Genomic DNA, 17,206 nt, shown 5'->3' with positions numbered 1-17,206 from the left:
AGGAAGCGGCGAGTCAACATGGAGCTTTCAGCGGTGGGGGAGCGGGTGTTCGCGGCCGAAGCCCTCCTGAAGCGGCGCATACGGAAAGTAGGTACCTCCGGGCCTCGGACCGAGGCTGGCCGAGCCCTCCCCTCCCGGCCTGGGTTCCCTCCCCCTGCTGCAGCCCAGCTTCCCTTCCCCCAGGTCCCAGCAGCGGCCGCGGCCGTGGCGGCGGCGGCGGCGGCTCTGAGCCCAAGCGCTTTGGGGGGGGATGAACGCCGGTGCATGCACTTTGTGCAGCGTTTCGTGCAGGGGGTGATGCAGCGAGCGCGTGCCTTTCGCGATGGGATTTCGCGCATTCATTTGGTGCATGCATTTTTTGCATGTATTTCTTGTGTCCTCGTCATGCATTTCTCCCCTTGCACACACACATTTTCCCCTTTGCATCCGCAGGGACGCATGGAATACCTCGTGAAATGGAAGGGCTGGTCGCAGAAGTAAGTAGGTTATATGCAATTCTCAACCCCAGACTGTTGTTCGGGAGCTTTCTTTCTTCCTCTTTTTTCCTTTACGTTGAAATACAACACAATGCAACAAGAAAAGTTAGACACACGCGCACACACACACACACACACCCGCCGCTCTTTCCCTCTTCCCGGGACTGACGCCCACTTCTTCCTGATTTTCTCTAGGTACAGCACATGGGAACCCGAAGAAAACATCCTGGATGCTCGCCTGCTCGCAGCCTTTGAGGAAAGGTACAGGCCCTTTGAAGCCTCAGACTCTCACTTAGGGAGACAGGTCCAGCCTGGACTGGAGTCTCACTAGATTCTTTACTCACACACCCCCTTATCTTTCTCCTTCCTGTCTCTAGGGAACGGGAGATGGAGCTCTATGGCCCCAAAAAGCGAGGACCCAAACCCAAAACCTTCCTCCTCAAGGTAAGATGGCAGTGCCCAGTGGCGGGCAGCAATGTTGGAGTGTGAGTTTTTTGGGAATGGGGGCCTTGAGGCCTTATGGACCTTTGGGGTGTCCACTCATATTGCTTATTTATAATGTATGAAGGAGTCCCCAGACGGGCTGTCACCAGGTCAGTGGCAGTGCCAAGGGGTGTCTTGGGGACAGGGGCTGAGCCACACTAGAACTGTGCCCACAGTCATCCCGAATAGACATATAATCCAATACCAACAAGCAGTGTGCTTGCTGCAAATGGCTGCTTCCAGATGAATTCTCTACCACTTCCCCCAGACTGCTGCCCGTAAGCCCCACCCCCACCCATATAGAAATTCCGAGGCATCAGAGGGTGAAGCAGGGAGGCCCCAGCTGGAAGAGGAGCCCTGGAGGGTAGCGGGCAGGGGGCCTTGCTCTGCTTTTGACATGCCTTCTCTCCTGCAGGCCCAGGCCAAGGCAAAAGCCAAAACCTACGAGTTCCGAAGTGACTCGGCCCGGGGCATCCGGATCCCCTACCCTGGACGCTCCCCCCAGGACCTGGCTTCTACTTCCCGAGCCCGTGAGGGCCTTCGGAACGTGGCTCTGTCCCCGCCGGGAGGCAGCAGCAGCACTAGCAGCACCTGCCGAGCGGAGCCCCCTCGGGACCGGGACCGAGAGCGGGAGAGGGAGCGCGAGCGGGAGCGAGAACGAGAGCGGGAGCGCGAGCGGGAGCGGGGTGCCAGCCGCACGGACGACAAACCCAGCTCACCCGGAGACAGCTCCAAGAAGCGAGGCCCCAAGCCCCGGAAGGAGCTCCTGGACCCCTCACAGAGGCCCTTGGGAGAAGCCAGTGATGGCCTCGGAGATTACCTCAAGGGCAGGAAGCTGGACGAGGCCCCTTCTGGGGCAGGAAAGTTCCCAGCTGGCCACAGCGTGATCCAGCTGGCCCGGAGGCAGGACTCGGACCTGGCCCAGTGCGGTGTGGCCAGCCCCAGCCCCGCGGAAGCCACAGGCAAGCTGGCCGTGGACACCTTTCCGGCCAGGGTCATAAAGCACAGGGCCACCTTCCTGGAGGCCAGAGGCCAGGGCACCCTGGACCCAGGTGGCCCCCGGGTCCGACATGGCTCAGGCACCCCTGGCTCTGTGGGGGGCTTGTATCGGGACATGGGGGCCCAGGGGGGAAGGCCCTCCCTCATCGCCAGGATCCCAGTGGCCAGAATCCTGGGGGACCCAGAGGAAGAGTCCTGGAGTCCCTCTCTTACCAACCTGGAGAAGGTGGTGGTCACTGACGTGACCTCAAACTTTTTGACCGTCACCATTAAGGAAAGTAACACGGACCAAGGCTTTTTTAAAGAGAAAAGATGAATTGCTGGGTGGGTGATCCCGGGACAAGAGAGCAGGAGAGAGAGTGGGAGCGCAAACTTGGCATAATGCTTTTTATTTCTGGATGGGAGGCGGCCTTCTGGCTGGTCCTGTCCCTAACTTCACACACCCAGCCCTTTCCATTCCTCCTCCCTCCCCTCAGTTTTGGTTGGAAAGATTATCTCTAGAGTTATATTTTCTATTAGATGTAAATATGTTATTTAAGAAAAAATATCTAAATATATATATTTCAACCCTTGAAGTTGTTTTATTTAAACAAGGAAAGAGAGAGAGAGAGAGACTCAGTGTGGTTCAGTTGGGGCAGACGGGCTGAGTCGCCGCCCCTCAGCCACCCGGGGCACTAAAGAGGTTGGGGACCTGGGTACTGGACCTCTGATGGTGTCTGGAGGGACTCAGCCTACCCACCTCACCCCTCCTCCCTTTTCCCACAGCCCCATGGCAGACCCCTGGAACCAAAGCAGGACCCGGATTTTTTCTCTCTTCCCATTGGCCCACCAAACCAACAAAAGATTGGCTCCCCAATCAGAAAAAAAGGGGGTGGGGTCAGTGTGTTTTGCCTTTTTTTTTTTTTTTAAAGATTAAGAAGTCTGTTGGGGGGGGAAGTATTTACGTGAATAACTTTTGTGTGTGATGTTGAAGGTAAAAAGTTGCAGGTGGGTGGGGGAACAGCCGATCCCCCCAGGACCACATCAGGAAATGCACTTTACGGGAGATAACGTGGGTGTTAGACACGCCGATCTGATCGTGCGTATGTCATGTGGATAAAATCTCCCAGTTCCCTCGATTCCTTTCCTTACTCCACAGAAAGAAAAGAAACCCAGCGAATCTGTTTACATTCCCGAAATGCCAGGATAAATTGGGAGGATTGCATGTCAGTGCCCAGAGTTCGAGACCGTTGTTGTTTTACAGGGAAAGTGTTCGGGGGTGGACTTTCTCCTTTTCGCGTCCTCTAGCCTCGCCAGGAGAGCCGGTGGCCCCCACCTCCCAGGAAGAGTTGGACTAGCCTGCCTCCCTCGGGGAGGGCGGGCCACCGGCTCTCGGACGGACGCGCGGCCAGACAGGCCCATCCTGCGGGACCCACGGAGGGAGGCGCGGCTGGGCGCGGGGGCTCCGCGCCGAGGCCTGGCCGGGAGTGCGGCGGAGGCTCGGGGCCGGGCAGGATTCGCATCCCCGGCGGCTCCGGCGGGCGAGGGGAAGGAGGGGCGAGGCGAGGTTTTCATCCAAGAATGCGCATCAGAACTTTTGCTTTTTCCTCACCCCCCCTTCTTAAAAGCAAAAGCTATAATTTATAGGCCTTTTCGATTCGCGGAGTGTTCTCTATTTGAACTCGACATTCAAACTCCGCCAAAGGGGGCGGGAGGAGCGGGAGTTGAAAAGAGACGGCCGCGGCTGGGGAGGCCGTGCGCGGCGGCGGGGCCCGGGGCGCCCCCGTGCGCTCCAGGGACGCAGAACGCGCGCCCCTCTTTTGACTCGAAAGCACAAATCTGTCCCCCACCCCCAACACACACACCTCCTTCTTTTCGAGGGCTGATCCTTCGGCCTCCCCGGCCTCCCCCGCCCTTTATTAAAGGGCTAGGAAGATCGGACTGCCCTCGGCTTGTCTAGGGAGGGCGTGGGGGCCTTGCGCGCGGGAGGAAGCACAGACTCGGGGCGAGAGAGGCGGGGGGCCGGGCTGGGGGGGAGCTTCTGGATGGAGATACAGGGTGGGAACTCCAGCCTTGTCCTGCTCCGCACTCCCCGTCTCCTCGCCTCCCTCTCTCCTCCAGACTTCTTGCCTTTAAAGAGAGGGGGTAAAAAAAAGAGGAAGACGGTGTACTACATGATTTTGTTTCTGAATATCGAATTGCGCCTATAAAGAGAAGCCCCTGGAATGGGGATTTTTATCTGCTCACATTTGTAAAACTGGTATTTTAGACTTTGTATAAAGAAGCGCCGTTGACCAAGTGTATCTACTAAAATATGGACGCTATTTTCAGATGAAGCTTCAATGAAGGGACATGTCTGTTACCCAGTGGACGGTAACTCGGGGACACGTGTCTACCTGGCTGCCGCCTTCCTTTCTCCCTTCCTCCCTTCCTCCCTTGGCTCCCACCTCCCTCCCTCGGGGCTAACTCTGCCCCTTCCTTCCGATGTTCCGTGGCCAGCCTGGTTCTGCCCCTGCCGCCCCTCTGTCCGCCGTCTGTCCGTGGCTGTGCGTGTGTGTCTTCTCCGCTCGCTCTTGCGACGCTGACTTGGGGGGTGGGTGGGACAGGGGCCAGGGCCGCGTGGCTGGGAGTCTGCAACCGCGCGGGATGTGCGCGTGTTGGGTTTATTTAATTCTAAGATTTGTACAAATCTCGAATCGATCCCCGCCTCAGCTCAAGAGTGAAGCTTCGGTACCTATCTTCTGCGGTCGTGAATGTCTGTATCCAATACCGCTTTCTACGTGTTTAAATACATACTTTGTAAATAGAGACATGTCTCGGTTTTATTCCTTCCCCCCCCCCAGCAGAGGGAAGACTAGCCCCAGGAGAGAGGACCCTTTCTTCCTGTCTCATTACCCATCCCAACCCACCCACCCTCGCCCCCATCGGCCAGGGAGGATTCCTCCAGCAAAGGCCCGTCCCCAAATGGGGGAACTTCCCAACTAGGGGAGGGGGAAGAGGTGGGCTCCGGAGGGAGTGGGGTATGACTCTCCTTAGCCTCCAGGGGGAAGGTCGTGGCTTTCCTCACCTGCGGGCTGCACTTCTGTGGGACCCAGGCAGAACTCGGCGACGCCAGGAGGATAGGCACGACCTTTAGGGTCCCCTTTCTTCTGGAAGGGCTCCCCCTTGCGAGCCCCACCCCTAGGCCCGACGGCGCTGGTCCCCGGGGCCTGGGCGCCCCACAGATGCGTGCCCGGCCATTCCCGGCCTGCTTCCTGGTGCTGTCGTGGGACCCGCCCCCCAGACCCACCCAGCCTCGCCAGCGCTCCCCGAAATGCAGCGCCTCACGCCTATTGATTGAGGAATTGAATTCGCGGGTATTGCTAGGCAACTGGCTGCTCGGAGCCGGCGCAGAGCACGCTGATGTGATTAGTGAACCTGGCGCTGCCGCGGCGCAGCCCCGCGCCCCCCGCCCCCCGCCAGCCTCTCCGTCCCCGTTCTTCTTGGGGTACAGAAGCCCCAACGCCGGGCGAGGCGCGGTCGGGCGAGAGCAGAGCGCAGGGTGGGGATGGGGGTTCTTGGCCCTTCCGAGCCGAAGACTTTGCAGGGCGCTGACGTGGGGCGGCATGGGAGAGCCGCCTTCCGGACCCCAAGGAGGCCATGGCATTGTCCCAGTCCCACCCCGTAGCTCCCCCGCAGACCCTGTCGCGCAGAGAAGCCCTGACCTAGGCGCACTGTCAGAAGGCGAAGGGAGGGGAGTGGGGACGCGATCGCCCCCGCATCTCCAGTCTTCGGCCAACCGGTTGGGGACCCCGCCCTTGGCGGTGCTCTCCGCGCCTCTTCCCCCAGTTCTGAGAGCCGAGTGGGAGGATGGGGAGGGAGGGATCGATTGGCCCCAGGGCTCGGGGCAGCGGGTCATGGGGCGTTGAGTGCCCTTCGGACTTGGGGGGGCCTGCGCCCGCGGCGGGCAGAGTCAGGGGCGGGGATACAGTGGGGTGGCCTGGAGAGGGGCGCCAGGGGCGGTCAGCCCCTGAGTGGTGGCCCAGCTGCTCGGTCGGGACTCCCTCAAGCGACCTCTCCTGGGCGTTTGGGCAGTGGAGTGGACTCGTGTTTAGGAAGATGCGAGGGCGCCGACTCTGTCCCCTTTTCCCGGTTGGCTGGTCACCATCAAACTCAGCTTTGACCAGAAGCTCCTTGCGCGGTATCCGTTCCCTGGGCAGGTTCTCCAGGAGAGCGACCAGGTGCAGAGGCCTCGGCCCGCGGTGCCGCCTCTGTCCTGGGTCTGCTCCCCGGCGTCCCTAGGGCAGGATGGATCCTGTGGGCGCCGCTGGTTGAACTGGAATCTTTATGGATCTTTGGAGCGCGGCGGATCGAATCCATTTTTCTGTCCCTTTGATGCTTACAATCCACCGATCCTAGTCGAGGCCCTGTGCTGTGCGCCAGAGACCCGACGGCGAGAAGGCCGACATCCAGCGCTTTGGGGGCTCATGCTCTGACTTCCTCCTCTCACCAAAAAGTCCTCCAGGCCCAGAGGGGGCCTCGGATCCAGCTGGAGTCTGAGATGGGAGCTGCTCAGTGTTTGGCGGCGCTCCACGGCGTCCAGCCTTGGGGGCCTGGACACGGGGAAGAGGCTGTGGGTTGGGGCCGGGGCTTTCTTCCGGAGACTTCGGAAATGGAGGCTGCCAGGGGCATCTGGGAGCAGTCGGGGTGGGGGTCACGCAATTCGGTTCCCCGGGGCAGCTCGGAGCCCGAGGTGGGAAATGTGCCTTGCGCGTCCGAAGAACCAGAGGCTCGAAGTCCGCGGGTCGCGCGCGCCCTCTAGAGGCGATGGCCTCAGTCCCTCTCCAGCGCCCATCCCCTCTGGCCTTTCGATTCGCGGAGCGCTTGCGGCCAGTGCATTTCTGGGTCTCTAAAGGAGCCGGGAAAGTCGCATCTCCCCCACCCCAAAGCACGCTGCAGTGGGCCAAGGTTGGGCGCTCCCTCCGCGCCCTCCCTTGCGGAGAGGCCGTTCAGCCGTCGGGACGCTCGTAGCCCTGCTGAACCATCCCGCCAGGCGCCCTTGGGCTGGACCGCGCCGGGGGAGGCCGCGGGCCGAGTCGGGCCCCTTGGCAGCCCAGCCCATTCTTCTGGGAAGGCGGTGGATTAGGCCATCAGATCAGCCGCGCAGAAACGAACAAAGGCCGGTGTGGGTCAGGGTCCCGCACCCGTCTGGTGGAGGCTCTAGAGACAGGGGCGCCTACGAAAGCCTGGCCCGCCACCGGGGGCAGCGCCGGCTCCCGCTCCGCGTGCCGACTCCTTCCTGGCCATCCCCACCCCCCTTCCTGTAGCTCTGGAAAGCCAGAGGCAAGACAGGGGTCCTCCCTGCCCACCTTCGCCGAAAATAAAACCACCCCAGCCTGCAGTCTTTCCGCAGGAGTTGCACCCCCAATTCTCCAGCCTTTTCTGGACAGTGGGTTGCATTTCTATTTGTAGCGAGAACCTCCTCCCCAAGGAAAACATTCAGGTCTTTGCCCCAACTGGCCTTTCAACTAGTGGCGGCGAACATCCAGGTCCAACTTCTGTCTTCACTTCAAAGGGAGCTTGATTCTCCCTGGAGGCTGAAATGTACGAACAAATTCAGGCTGAGGGTGATGCAAACCTTGAAGGCCCAGGGAAAGTTCTAGAATAGGCAAACCATCTCCTTATTACGAGCCAGGAGTTAGTACAGTAGCACCGGAGGCTCCAGAGCTCTGGAGTGCCACAGCCCCTGCCCCGGGGCTTTATAGCCATGTCCTTTTCAAGTGTTCGCACACGGGGTTCTGCAGCTTTCCAGCGCAGTACCTTTGGGGTTAAAGTATCGCTTTCTGCGAAAGGTCTCAAAGTGAGTCGTCCAGGGCCTCTGCCTACTAGATGCCAGAAGCAACACTCACCCCCCCCCACCCCCGTCATGAGAGAATCCTTTCCAGAGGCGACCACATCGCCCTTTGTGAACTGCTGGTGCAGGGGGGGTCACAGTTATAACCAACAGCACCCCTTTGCTTAGAAAAAAACACCTGCTTCCACAGTCCAGGAAAGGGGCTGACCCTTCCCGAAGCTTCGGATGTGTTAGTCCCACGGTTCAGTCCACATCCAGAGTATTCTGCCTCGAGAAAGCGCAAGTGAAGAGAGACTAGTTTCCAGGCATCACACACGATATACACCAGGCCGACAAGTTAAAAAAAATTTATTTATATACTAAGTTAACAGAAAGTAAGACAAACCCTGACACCACTCGCTAATGTCTTTCCCCTGCAAAATAAATTAACGTCAAAAAATAAAAAAAACTGCAACCTAGGCCTAGTGTTAGTTTTCCAAAAATACTAGAAAAGCAACAGAATCTTTAGAATCTTTAGATGTACTTGAGGAAAAGTCAGGTCATCTAGGCGCTACCTTGCCCCTCCTCCCACCCCCCCAAACCACCGCAGGCTTCCTGGGGGAAGCATTTTCTCTCACTGGTAGGGCCTGATTGAACATGGGGGCTGGGCTGCTGTCCTGCTTCAACAAAGATCTTACACTTCCCAGGGCAATAACATATTCACCGTTTGTTCGCTTTTAAAAAAGCAAACAGCCATAGTTTAAAGCAATTAGAAGTGGCATACATGAATGATTTTTTTTTTTTTAATTAAAAAACACAAATCAAGCCAGCAACTGGCACCGGTGCAAAGCTCTGGTCCTGTTTCCCCAGCGAAACCTCTAGGCCCAGAGCCCTCTTAGTCAGGTCAGAATTTTGAGTGTAACCAAAACAAGGCACACTCTTTTTGGTACCAAAATATATATATAAAAATATGTCAAATCCTCTTAAGAGGACAGACTGGCCACTTGTTCCTCTCCATGACAAGCAAACAAAGACACAACAGGATTAAAACACCCATTCAGGACACGCCGTGATGCAGTCCATGCAGGGAATCCTGCAGAATCAACAAGGAATCCCCAGTCAGCTGTGACTGATGCCACACACACACACACACACACACACGCACGCACACACACATAGCAGCAAATAAAAGAGTAGTTACTACTTTTATTGGTAAACATGACAATCAATTCTCCAGCGAAGGCAGTCACGCCTGCACGTGCACACACACACACCCCCTTTCAAACATGAACCACACGGAGTCACAAGCACCAAAAACCCCCACACAACACAGCACGAAGGCAAAGTGGCTGGGAGTAAGGTGTCTGCAGAGTCAGCTTTGGGACTGATGTAGCTGGTAAACGGAAAGGCACCACGTCGGGGTTTGGAGACCCGGCCGCTGAGAAGGTCAAGTCAGCGCCGACACCCTTTGTCCAGCAGCCCACGGGAGCCCCCAGTCACCCCAAGGGCTTGCAGGGCTGCTGGTGGCCTGGCTCCGCACGATGCGGTGCATGGCAGAGAGGGAGCTGCAAAACCTGGAGGCTGTCAGCCCCTCCGAGGGGGAGGCATCCCAGAGGAGCCCCTCTATTCACAGCCAGGGAGCATCTGGGTGTCTGGGAACCGGAGGGGAAGCTGGTGTTAGCAGCCCCGTGTGCAGCGATCCCTTTCTTCCAGACCGTGCAGTGAGCTGCAATTGCCCCCCAACCCCGCTTCCTGAGGGGAAGGGCGGATGGGGCAATTCTCCCCTTTACTGCCTGCTTTCCAGTTCTAGCCTGGTTGTCTGGGACCCTCAGCTCTGCCAAGATGGGCACCACTCCTGCTGCCACCCACAAAGGCTACCACGCAGAAGACCCAGAAGCTGCACGCGGATACCCCTTGGCAAGGTCCTGGACACGGGTCTGTCCCCAAAGGCACACTGTTGAAATGGATTCAGACACACAAAAGCCATCTCTATTTGGCGCAGAGGGTGAGGGATGAGGGAGCTGGAGGTCTGGCAGGCCTACCCCTCCGAAAGCAGGGACCACCGCGTGAGCCTGGGCTCCCCTGTGATCAAGGCAACAGGACAGAGGGAGTGCCCACACCTGCGGGCTGGTGTCCACCAACCAATGGGGCAGAAGAGGACCCCGCACCTCCACTTTTCTTTTGGCATCACGAAGACCCCACACCTTAATCCACCTTCCTGCCACAAGCCAAACCAGGCAGCGCCCAGGTTTGGCGCATCTGAGGGGAGGCAAGCTGGGCTGGCAGATCTGGCCTTTCTGGGGGCCCTCTGCCAGGGGGGACACTCAGATTGTGCCCCATTTCCAAACGGTTCAGGGGCACAGCTTCGCAGTTGGGAAGGAGCACACGGAATCCCCAAAGGTGGGAAGGATTGTCAGGGAGAGGCGGTGCCCATGTGGCGGAAGCCATGCCAAACACCTGCCCAAAGCCGGAAGCTAGCTGGCCACGGGAGGGCGGGCCTACCTCCAGCAACTGCCCACACTCTCACCTTCCAGGGGCTCTCCGAGGCAGTTTGTGGGGCCATGGCTGTCCTTGCACAGAAGAGCAATAAACAGCAGAAAGGAGGGCAGCCAAAGTAACACCCTTCTGCTTTTGCCCCCTCCAGAAATGGGAAGGCTCTAGGGAAACAGCTCTGGGACCAGTCCCTCCCAGTTCATGCTGACTTCCGACCAACATTGGGGTGCTGCAGTTGTTAATGTGAACCAGAATTACAGGGCACCAAGGGATGTCTGTAGGGTTCCCGAACACCCCAACAGCCAGCACCTGGCCTACATTCGGGCCGCAGCCTTGAGCTGTTGGCATGGGGCAGGGACAGGGAGACGGACAGGTCCCTGGTCCTTGGCCATCGGGCACCGCTCTAAAGGGGAGTCCTGACTGGCGAGGTCCCTTAACTGCCCCCCGCCCATCTTGTACAAATATAGTTGAGACCTGTCCGTCTGTCAGGGCCTTGCCCCCACCCCAGTCCATGCTCCTTCCCCATCACTGGGCAAGAACTACCAAGCTCGATCCCTCCTCTAATAGCTGTGCCCCCCCAGAAATCCAGAGGAAAGCTGACCACCGCCCTGTCGTCACAGGCCAGACAGGGCAGTTCAAATAGCAAACACGGGATGGCCTTGAAGAATGTTCGGCCAGAGACATGGGAGGCAGACTTCCTGAGGCATGTGGGAAGTGAAGCAAAGGCCCAGAGGTAGGAAGGAGGGCAAGGCCAGGCCTTGGCAAGGCATCAAGGTACTAGCCTGCCTGAAATCACAGGCAGGGCTGGGGCATGTCCCCTCCAAGCCTGCCCTTGAAGGAGGCCACCCGGACCCCAGAAAAGGCTTGGGGGTGTAGGGCAGGTATCAAAGCAAAACCAGAGGCCAGAGAAGGGCAGGCAAGAGCCGGGCAGCGAGGGGGCATCAGTAATGTCTAAGGTTGAAGAAGCCCACGCTGGTGGGGGACTCCTTCACCGTGACCGTGATGAGGTTGGCAGTGACATCGGTGACAAAGACATGCTCAATGAGGCTACGGGTGGGCTTCCAGTCCTGGCTGGTCTGGACAGACACGGATGGGTTTTGTACGGCGCCGGGTGGCGAGGCTGAGCCAGGATCTGAGTCGGAGCTGCTCTCCTCTCCGGGGCTCAGCTCTGCCGGCAAGCCTGTCTTGGGTACTTCCCCGGGGGCCGCGTGGCCCTCCTGCCCGCCGGGGGCTGCGCTGCCCCTGAGACAGTCCCTTTTGCCTGCAGAGGAGGACAGAGCTGCCAGCCTGGAAGGCAGCTTCTCACTCTTGCTGGTGTCGGAGAGCATCATGGCCCCACTCCCCCCCGTGGGGCCGCCCCCGGCGCTCTTTCCCGTGGCTGGACTGGTGACAGGGACAACCTTGCTGGCTGTGGCATGGCGGGCAGCCACGCCCACCCCTGCGGTGCCGTTCTTAACACTCTGCAAGTCCAAGACCTGGAGGCTCAGCTCCTGCGTGGGGGCAGGCTGGGGGCCCAGGCACCCGGCAGGGCCCTTACTACTACTGTGGACATAGGGGGGCCCCCCTGCACTCCCCCCTTTCTGCTCCACAGCCCCACTGCTGGGGGCCTTTGAGACCTTGCTTCCCGGGGAGCTGATCCCCAGCTCCCCCTTCTGTGTCCTCACCTTGAGGTCCAGCCCGAGGCCGCACTTGCCGGCAGTCTGGGCCTTGAGGGCCAGTCTGCTGGCAGCCTGGGCCTGGCTTTGGCTCATTCGGTTCATGTAGTGCACGATGGAGCTCTGCCAGCTGATGCCGCCCCGGCTGGGGCTGCCAGCCATGCCCTTCATCAGGCTGGCCAGGTTCTCCGGGGTGGCCATGGCACTGGGGCCACCGCAGGCCTCCTTGGCGTGGGCCTTCAGGGCGGCCAGGCCCGCCACAGGGGCACTGAGCGGAGGGGGCAGCTTGCTGGCCGGCACCCCCAGGTCCTTCCGGGCGGTCTTCAGCACCTTGGCGAGGCTCACGGGTCTCCGCGCCACCTTCTGCTCCGGGGGCAGGGGCTTGCGGCCTCGCTTCTTCCGGATGGGATCCTTCAATTCGGGTTTGGCCACCAAGATCTGGGCCTTCTTCTGAGGCACTGGGTGGGTCTCGCGGCCCCGGGGGCCCCTCTTGGCATCTAAATCACTGTCATCCTCTTCGTCGGACGAGGCGGAGGAAGACGTAGAGGATGAAGAGGACGTGCTGGATTTGGGGGGAGCGTCGGGTTCCTGCAGAGACAGAGCACAGGTATCACGGCCAGGAAGGCCGGGCCCCAGGGCCCCCAGGGCATCGGACACCTCAGAGCGGAAGCCTCCGGCGGGGGCCACACTAGAGAAGCAGCGGGGAGGGAGCGGTTCCCCACCAGCTTGACCAGAGATCGGAAAAGCCCTTGTGAGCTTCCACGAAATGCAGTGAAAAGCAGAACGAGGAGAACAAAGAACAGGTGGTTTGTGAAATCAGAGCAGAGCAACAAAGCAAAGAACACGCGCCGTCACGTCCCGGACACCATGGCCTTGAAGGGGGATGCGAGTTCGGCTCCAGGTTCCCCAGCAGACAACGCGGAGAGGGGGGTGCAGAGCTCACGAGGCAGACAAAGCAGTGTGTGTGAACGCGCCGTAATCTGAGGCAAGTGGACATCCTGCTCCAATCCTCCCACTTCCAGAACGGACCCCTTCAGAACATTCCAGCACACAGGAAAACACACCGCTGCCCTCCGGTCTTCTGGGCGTCAGCCCGAAGGCAAGTAAGCGCACCTGTGTCTCGCTGGGCCGGCACTTCCAAGGGCACACCTTAGGGACAGAGCCAACACCGGCTCCCTGCTGCGAAGCTCACCTGCCCTCAGCTGGGCGTGACCCAGTCCAACCCGGAGCCTCAGAGGCTCCTTGCCCAGCCAGGCCCCCGGCCTCGAGGCCGCCTCCGTGGTCCCCAGCTGGTCACCCCAGCTGATGAGAGCCCGAGGGCACAAGACCCCCTGCTCCCACCGTCCTGCTTGAAAGGAAGACTGTGAAGGGCGGGCCAGTGCGGACCAGCCACCAAGAGCTGAAGCGAGGCTTTCACAGCCTCCCAGAAGGGCGGTTTTTGTCAGTGACTGAGCTCTCAGCCACACTGTGTGGGCTTGGGATCCTGGGGCAGTGCCGTCAAGAAAGGAGTCCAAGACACATCCCAGACTGGGGCCGTGACCCTTTTCCCCATCCTGCCTCTGAACTGAAGGGAGGGCGCTGCCCGGACCCCAAGTGTGTATCCCTGTGGGCCACCCGGGTCGGTTAGCTGTGTCTACTCAGTGAACCTATGAGCACCTACTGTGTGCATGCCTCCTTTTCTGTTCCGGCAAGAAAGTGGTCAGCAGCCACGTCTGACCCTGCCGTCCACTAGAAAGGAGTGCAGAAGGGACATCAAATGAACAAGACACCGGCTCTGGAGGGGATCAGCCACCGCAGGGCCCTCCTTGTGGGAGGGGCAGGGGCAGGGTGGGAGGGGGAGCAGGAGCTTGCTGTTGCCCCCTGCTGGCAGAGGCTTCCAGCCACCAGCAAGGAAGGAGGCAGAAGGCCTGGCTCTTCTGAGCAAGGGATGGACCTCTGTGGAAGAGCCAGCCCGATCCCCATTCTCCAGAGCCCTCAACCTTCCTGCCACTGCCTTCCAGTCTGTCCAGAGGGAGCGCGAGGAGGTCAGCGGCCCCGTGGGGCCGGCAGCCACCCACCTTTAGCGTGGAGCGCCGGCCACAGGACACCGTGGTGTGCTTCCTTGGCCTGCCCCTGGGCCTCTTGCCTCTCTTCCGGTTCTGCACCTCCTTCTCGTGTTCCCTAAAGACAATCACCAGTCAGGGTGGGAGAAGCCCTGTGCATACACCCTCTTCTCCCCCCACGGGAAGCCCAGGCCTTCAAACACCCTGATGCTCGGGGCCTGCGGGAGCTTATCATCATCACTCCCACTGTAGGAACACGTGCCACTCATGAACATACCCAACCAAGGCAGACGTCTAGACCCTCCTCCTTCCAATACGGTATCATTTTTTTAACCTATCTGTCTCATTTGCATTTGGGTAACAATGAGTGAAAGAAATTTCAGCAAAGCTGGGCAAGGAACAATTCTCCGGTTTTCTGACTCCTGTTCCGACAACCCTGTGCTAATCCCGGCCCTTTTCCACAAGCAGAATGTTTCGTGGAACTTCTAGAATGCAGCCCACTACAAGGGAGCCCTCGTTGTCACATGGTCCAAGCCCAACGCCCCAAACAAGAGTCTCAGGCAGGCAGCAAAGGACCACTGGCCCCAGCCACCGCCTGGCTGTACAGAATCCTTACCAGTCTACGAGCACCGGTCAGGGGAACCAAGGGCTCTGGCCGCATCCTGCGCTCTGGTCTTCCCGGAGCCAGTGCCCCTGGCCCACTGCCCGCTTCCCTTTCCTAAAACCTCTCTGTTCCTAGACTGTGTTCTCGATAAATGAGCTGGAGGTGCCTGATTCCAAAGTGGCTGGCGCTCAAAGCCTGCACCTCTGGCAGGACACGTTTAATCAGCTCCCAGAACTCAGGGTCAGGAAACCAAGATCGCTGCCTCCAGCCCAACCCCCAGAGAAAGCTTGTATTTCAGGCCACCCTGGGGAAGAGGTGGATCTGGAGACGCTTCGCAGTAATTAAAAGGGGCAACTGTCATCTCTTTGGGGCCTGGAAGGCCATCTCCTGAAGAATCCAATCAGTACAACCAGACAGAGCTCACACTCTCCAAGGCAGCCAACCTGTCTCCGAGAAGGGCAGGAGCATTCCCTGGGTCTCCTCTGCTGACACAATGACCTGCACCCGCACCTTGTGAACCTCAGACCTGCCCTTACAAATGTCCTCCCCCCGCCCCACAAGCACGGGACTACCAGCTCCTAGTTTCGGGGGGGGGGGTCCTCCTGGATGCACAGGGGGATTTCTCCTCCCCACGATGTAAACCAGACCATCCCACGTTTGTTCTCAACTCTCACACCTCCTGGATATCTGCTACCCTAGTTCTCGCGTGCTGTGCAGTAACGGACAAGGACACACACGCTCTCAGCAATTAGGGTGCCGTCTTGCAGAGAGAGGGACCAGCTCCCGGCCCCCCTGCCCAGGCTTATAAGACCCGAATTATGAATTCAACAGCAGACAATCAAATTACCGATACATTTCTCCAAAGGTAAGGAGGCAAGCGGACGCTGGCCTCGTCTCTGCTTACTCTGCCCAAAGCCCATATTTACTTGCTCCCCACTGCCATGGCCTCTTGGAGAAGATCCCAAATGACCCCCTACAGTGGCGGTAAAAAGTGGACCAGAGAACAAGCTGGCCAGACGGACACCAGATGGGAAACCTTCTAAGCAACTCCGTCGTCTGCGTCTATCAACAGGGCAACTCCCAGCAACGCACCCACTACTGCCCCCCCCCCCGCACTTAGGGACATCGCTCCCCGGACCCTCCTGCCAGGAGGCCTGGCCTCTCCGTCACTTGGCCCTCGTCACCCTTTTGCCTATCTCAAGGAGGTCTCTCTTAACCCAACTCTATCTAAAAATAGAGATGACTTCTAAAATTACAGAAGCAAGTTTGTCCCCTGAGACTGGCAAGGGTGTTCCCCCCCACCACCCCAGGTACCACCTGTTTTGCAGCCTAAAGAAAAATAAATGTGTCGTTTCCGGTACAGAACCCACTAACTTTCTGCCGTGCGGCTTCAGCTCCCTCTCTGGGCCTTCTCTTGCTCAAGGGCACCCTCAGGCAGCACCGGGTGGCCAGGACACTATTTTTATGGCAAACCTGCCATCCTGGTTTTTATTAGTGCTGTTGGCAAATGACTCAACAGAAAAGGCCAACAAGAGAAGCCAGAACTTTTCAGGAAGGAACCGAGAAGGTTCATTTTTGCAAGTCCGGCGGTCAGAAACACCCAGAGCACCACTAAGGCAGTGACTTGGGAGCTCTGGACACACCGTTGGCCAGCCGAGGGAAGGTCGGGGAGGGGCTCATCTGGGACCTCGAAGCTGGCCCCACCTGCACAGACAGCCACAGCACAGGAGGCCCTCAGACCACAGCCCAAGCCCGGGACCCCTGAAAGGCCGGCTGGGCCCTGAACCATACGCGACAGGCGACGGTTTCCCCCACATTCTCCCCTTCCCACACGTGCTGTTAACTTTCTCACTTCTTCTGGAAGGCCAGGAGCAGCCTTGGGTCCAGGATATTTTCCTCTGGCTCCCAGCTGTTGTGTCTGGAAAAGCAAAAAGCAAGGCGTCAAGAAGCACCAGGCCGTGACAGGCCCTCTGATCCCACCCACGCCTAGGATGAGTTCCTGGAGACTGGGGTCTTAAGGCCAACACCTCAGCCTCAAACTCCAAGGGAAACTACCACCTCAACCCTCAATTAACTAACATTCGGCCTCAGGAAAACTCCAGTCTCCCCCGGGAGGAAAACAAATCCCAATAAAATGGGAAGTTGCCGGAGGGAAGCCCCCAAAGCCTGGCCCGGATCCAGCGAGGGAAGGGAAGGCTGCTCCAGGATGCAGGGAGGGGGAAGGCCGAGGGGCACAGAAGCGCAGCCCAAAGATTAAGAACAATGTGGCTGGCGCCCAGCGAGCGCGGGCCGGCGCACCCGGAGGGGAAAGCCAGGAAAGAAAAGTGGGGTCCGGGGAGAAAGGCGAAACGGGTGTGCCCGAGCGGCTGTAAACAGAGCCCCTTCCGGGGATGCCAACTCCCCTTCCTTACTTTAAAAGGGGAAAGGAAAAAAAAAAGGAGCCCTTACATCCATCAATAGAAAGCTCAGGTTACAGCGGGTAAAATATGGACGGGAGGAGGGGGGCTCACGTCTCGCGGGGAGGGCTGAGGCGGGCCGGGGGCGCAGGCGACAAATGGGCGCAGGAGGAGCCGGAGGAGCGCGCGGCACCGGAGGGAAGCGGGCCGGGGCGCGGGGTCGGGCCGCAGCCGGAGGGGCTTCCGGGGGAGGCCGCCCAGCCCCGC

At 59.2% G+C, this 17,206-nt stretch overlaps 2 protein-coding genes across 2 annotated transcripts in view; one reads left to right on the top strand and one right to left on the bottom strand.

Moving 5' to 3' along the window:
• The first annotated feature begins 7 nt into the window (after positions 1-7).
• On the top strand, positions 8-2,438 carry CBX8 (chromobox 8). Its single transcript, XM_002921785.4, has 5 exons — positions 8-87; positions 433-476; positions 672-737; positions 854-920; positions 1,375-2,438. Exons 1-5 carry the CDS (start codon positions 19-21, stop codon positions 2,272-2,274), a joined length of 1,146 nt encoding a protein of 381 aa, XP_002921831.1. The 5' UTR covers positions 8-18; the 3' UTR covers positions 2,275-2,438.
• Positions 2,439-8,101: 5,663 nt separating this feature from the next.
• Positions 8,102-17,206, bottom strand: part of CBX2 (chromobox 2) — an 18,506-nt gene continuing 9,401 nt past the window's right edge. Inside the window, exons 3-5 of the mRNA XM_002921795.4 lie at positions 16,396-16,461; positions 13,955-14,057; positions 8,102-12,485 (exon numbers count right to left, since the gene is read on the bottom strand). Coding sequence (XP_002921841.3) covers positions 11,184-12,485; positions 13,955-14,057; positions 16,396-16,461 — 1,471 coding nt within the window. The 3' untranslated portion in view covers positions 8,102-11,183. The remainder of the gene's footprint in view (positions 12,486-13,954; positions 14,058-16,395; positions 16,462-17,206) is intronic.

The sequence above is a fragment of the Ailuropoda melanoleuca genome, chromosome 13 (genome assembly GCF_002007445.2).
Source record: "Ailuropoda melanoleuca isolate Jingjing chromosome 13, ASM200744v2, whole genome shotgun sequence".
Taxonomy (NCBI): Eukaryota; Metazoa; Chordata; class Mammalia; order Carnivora; family Ursidae; genus Ailuropoda; species Ailuropoda melanoleuca.
This window is presented reverse-complemented; position numbering and strand designations above follow the sequence as displayed.